Source organism: Austrofundulus limnaeus, unplaced genomic scaffold (genome assembly GCF_001266775.1).
Source record: "Austrofundulus limnaeus strain Quisiro unplaced genomic scaffold, Austrofundulus_limnaeus-1.0 Scaffold1128, whole genome shotgun sequence".
Taxonomy (NCBI): Eukaryota; Metazoa; Chordata; class Actinopteri; order Cyprinodontiformes; family Rivulidae; genus Austrofundulus; species Austrofundulus limnaeus.
This window is the reverse complement of record NW_013953530.1, coordinates 81,139-85,316: the sequence shown is the minus strand read 5'-3', so window position 1 is coordinate 85,316 and position 4,178 is coordinate 81,139. Positions and strand designations below refer to the sequence as shown.

The 4,178-nt window shown below is 39.6% G+C and overlaps 1 protein-coding gene across 1 annotated transcript in view; it reads left to right on the top strand.

Moving 5' to 3' along the window:
• The window catches only part of LOC106534266 (ankyrin repeat domain-containing protein 27), a gene marked incomplete at its 3' end in the record, with an annotated part of 20,367 nt that overhangs the window by 4,178 nt on the left and 12,011 nt on the right, over window positions 1-4,178 (top strand). The window contains 2 exon segments of the mRNA XM_014030844.1: window positions 2,242-2,364; window positions 3,915-4,025. Coding sequence (XP_013886298.1) covers window positions 2,263-2,364; window positions 3,915-4,025 — 213 coding nt within the window.

The window sequence follows — 4,178 nt, the reverse complement described above, 5'->3', positions numbered from 1 at the left end:
GGTGTGTACCTGTGACGTTAGGTTTAGAGTCAGGTGTGTACCTGTGACGTTAGGTTTAGAGTCAGGTGTGTACCTGTGAGGTTAGGCAGACCTTCAGCTGTTCTGGTCCAGTGGACAAACCTGTAAACTGCAACAGAGTTTCTGCATCTTTGCTCCTGTCAGCAGTGTTTTTTACAGATTTGTGTTCAGTTTAAAGATGTATTTTGCCTACCGAGAAGCAAAGCAGACATTTTATTACAAAATTGACAGTTGTCATAGGATCAAATGAAATTGTTGACAGGTCAAATTAAAACTATTCGAAAACTAATTGAAATAAATGTTTACAGTATGTTTTTTTTTTTTTTTACTAAATCCAACAAATTTGACAGAGGCTCTCAATTACAGGTCAGCTGACTTGGATTTATGACTTGTTTCTTTGTACAGTGTCCTGGGATGACTTTCTTGTGAAATGGCTCAAGATTAATAAACTAATAATGTAAGTTTTTGTACTTTTGTAAAAAAAAAAATGTCATCTTATATTGATTCAAAGACAGCTATTAGTTGGACTTTAAATGTTTACTGTTTTAATGCTTACACAACTGCTGAAAAGTACTATTTATTGATATTTTGTCCCAGATAAACTAATCAATTTTTAAAAACTATATCAGTCTGCAATATTATTTATATTGCAGACTGAGATAGTTTTTAAAAATTGATTAAACTTAAAGGAGACACCTTACGGAAAAGGCACATTCATGCAGAAGATCATGGTTCTAATGAATGTGGGCGGAAACTGAATATTTGTGTTTTGAAACAAACTTCAGTTTTGTTGTTTCTCGTTAAATATAAAGCGATGTCAGCGTCCTGCAATTATGAAATCAAACTATCACCCTGTAGGCTGTCAAAAATATGCAAATGATTATATAGAAGAAAAAAAACTCTCAAAAGTAATACATAATTTTTTATTACGATTCAAAATGGCAGAAGATAATGCAGTTTTAATGTGTCCTTTTTTAAAAATTTAATTTAACTAAATTTAACCAAAAAGGGTAGTGAAACAACCTGGAGTGTATGGGAGCACTTGACTAATTCTAAGTAAGTACAAATAAAGAAAATAGATTCTAAGGATGTATCAGATGCCCTCTGAGGTCACAACAAAAAGTTAGGATTCATCAGGGATGTGTTCTCAGCTTCAATCGTAGAGATTCTCCTCGTTGGTTCTGGCTGGAATCCTGAGTCTGTCGAGGAGTCTGGCACTGGGCCTGAGGGGGTCCGCTCCACGCCGTTTACTGTCAGTCTGGGGGCGTCACGAGGACCCTCAGAGGTCACATGACTCATTTCTAAGCAGTCACATTACTCATCCCGTCCGATGCTGGTCCAGTGGGCCAGTTGCTGCTGCAGCCAAGCCGCAGAGAAGCTGGTGTTTGAGGGGAGTGGATCAGCTGTCAGATTTTCAGATCGTTCAGGTGCAGGTTGAGTGCTGCGTGGGCACATGTGGTGGGTTTGGACTGAGTTGGACCAGAGGAATGAGCAGAAAACCAAACAGGAAACATGGTTTTACCACAAAATGAAACAAACTTTATAGAATTATTTGAACTCGGGTCATCCAGTCGAGGACAAATCCAGGTATTCAGAGATTCATAATCAGTCAGATTTAATGTTTTGGTCTGAATAAAATGCTGTCTGTGTGAGGACGTCATGTGCTCGGATCAGATCTTCAGTTTAATCTGGATCATGCACGGAGAGGCAGGTGACGGTTTTTATTTGAACTGGAAGAGACTTGGACCCACAGCCTCAGCTAGCTGGGAAACACTTTTTTTTTCCTTCAGGCTAAAACTTCTGAAGGTTTTATTATGATTAAATTATGTCCGACTGCTCAGTATCCACGTGGACACAAAAATGAATGATCTAAAAGCAGAAATCTATCTGACAAACAAAGTTTATGACCTGAACTGCCTGTGGATTGATTTCTTTACAAATGTTTTTATGTTCTTGTTGTTTAGTTTGCAGCATTTTCACTGACTGTTTTTACTTTGAAAGTGCTATATATGTTGTTAGAAAATTAGAGGAAATAGTTTTTCATCTTTACAAATGAGCTGCTCTCTTTAAAGTAGTTTTTATTTTTCTTGCCTCAGTTCAACATCTAACAAATGATTCCTTTCTTGTCTTGAGAGAAATACTTGAACGGTTGCCCGCAGCTCACTGTGTGGTTTTGTTTGGGTCATGCTAACCTGCAGCCTGCATGGCTGATTTGTTCTGCAGAATCCAAACGTCTGGCTCCTTATGGCTGTGTATGATGAGAACATCCTGAGGAATCCTTTCTTCTTGGCTCTGGAGAAGCAGAGACCGGACCTCTGCAGCCGAGCAGCAGAGCTCCAGGGCATCGTGAGTCATGTGTCCGTTCCGCTTTTTAATGTCCTACACTTGACTTGTTGTTCGCGACCAGTCTGCATGAATCAAGATTTCTCTCCAGCTTATTAAGCAGTTGTACAACGTGGGCCTTTCTGGTTGACGTGACTTTAGTAAGATAAAGTCTTTGTACATATCGGTAAGAAAATCAGAATTTCTGGTCTGGGATTGGGGGTCAGTAAGTTTAATTTTTGCTTTTAATAACAGCAACAAATTTAATAAATGCATAATGACGCACTGCAAAAATCGGCCATCTAAAAATAAGTTTAAAAAGAATAGATTATAGTCTGAATCTTCTCAAATGAAGTGAAATAACCTAACAGTGCAGTAAGACAACTGCACTTCGCACAGCTTCTCAAACCAAGAAAAATTTCTAAGATAAGATTAACAATCTGACATACTCTGCTCTTTCTTAGTGTATCAAACTCAAAACAAGAGTAAACAAGAATATGACTGTTTTTGCGGTGTGTAAGTTGTAAATTTTAGTCCATACATTTATTCTCTTTCATTTGTTTTGGAGTTGGGTCAAGGGTTAAGAGTCACCTCGATCTCCTCTCCACGGGCATGGCTTTAAGCATTTCTTATTGATTCATCTCATTTCTGACTGACACGTCAGAAATGAACAGGTATACTAGGAGATTTTGGATAAAATGGCCACCCATGGTTATATGCACAGTTATAAACAGCGCCGTGTCCAATTTAAATTAATGAAGTCCAATAAAATTGCAACTGATAATGCACCCGCAAAAACGGTTGAAGTTAGACTTGACAATGGAAAAGAGGCTTATAAACTCTTCTGCATGTCCAGGGTCTTCCTCTGGGTCTCCTCCCAGTCGAACATGCCTGAAGCACCTCCCTGTGGAGGCGTCCAGGAGGTATTCTTACCACATGAACCACCTCAACTGTCTCCTCTCGCTGTGGAGGAGCAACAGCTCTACTCTGAGTCTCTCCTGGAAAACTGAATATCTCACCCTGTCTACCCTGCAGAGAAAACTCAAAAGGACCACTTATAGCCATGATCTCATTCTTTATCTCTACCCAAATTGAGGGCTGGATCGTAGGCCGACCTGTAAACTGAGAGCTAAACATTACAGCCTAGCTTTCTCTTCACCACAGTAGACCGGCACAGCATCCACAATACTGCAGAGTAGGGGTGGACAGATAAATCAGCTGGCTGTTTTATTGATGAAAAAGATAGGCTCCTCGGTTTCCTCCACAAAGGTCTGAATATCAGCCATTGTTCCCATTTGCTCTGCTGTGAAAACTACCTAAAGTCCAGTTAAAGCAAGTTTGTATTGTTTCAAAGGTATTGTTCAATGTTTTTCAATAAAATAAGATTGGAAACTAAAATCGGTACACCACTACTGCAGAGGCAGCACCTAATGTTAGCATTACATAATGCTTGTTATTTCAACAACTGTGTAAGGAAACCAGCAGATATTCAATGAATAAGTTTCGTGTAATGGATACATTTGAATGAAACATTTACTGGTAATTGTTTGTTTTGTCTGGTGTAAAACCCACAGGTCCTGGTTCCTTGTTGTGGAAGTCTGAGTGTCGGCAGCTTTTCAGACTCTCACTTTGACAGCTACGTCTTACAGCCTGTGGAGGACAGATACAAGACTCTGAATGGAAAGGTTGGTCCCTCGCTGCAGAAAGCTCTGCTACTTCTGGATGGTTAGCAGAGATCATTAGCCACAGGATGGCTTTGACCTGACATTAAAGTGTATCTCTCTCCCCACCCACCCGTGAAAAGATAACTCCGCCCCAAGGCGAAATTTGAAAAATGC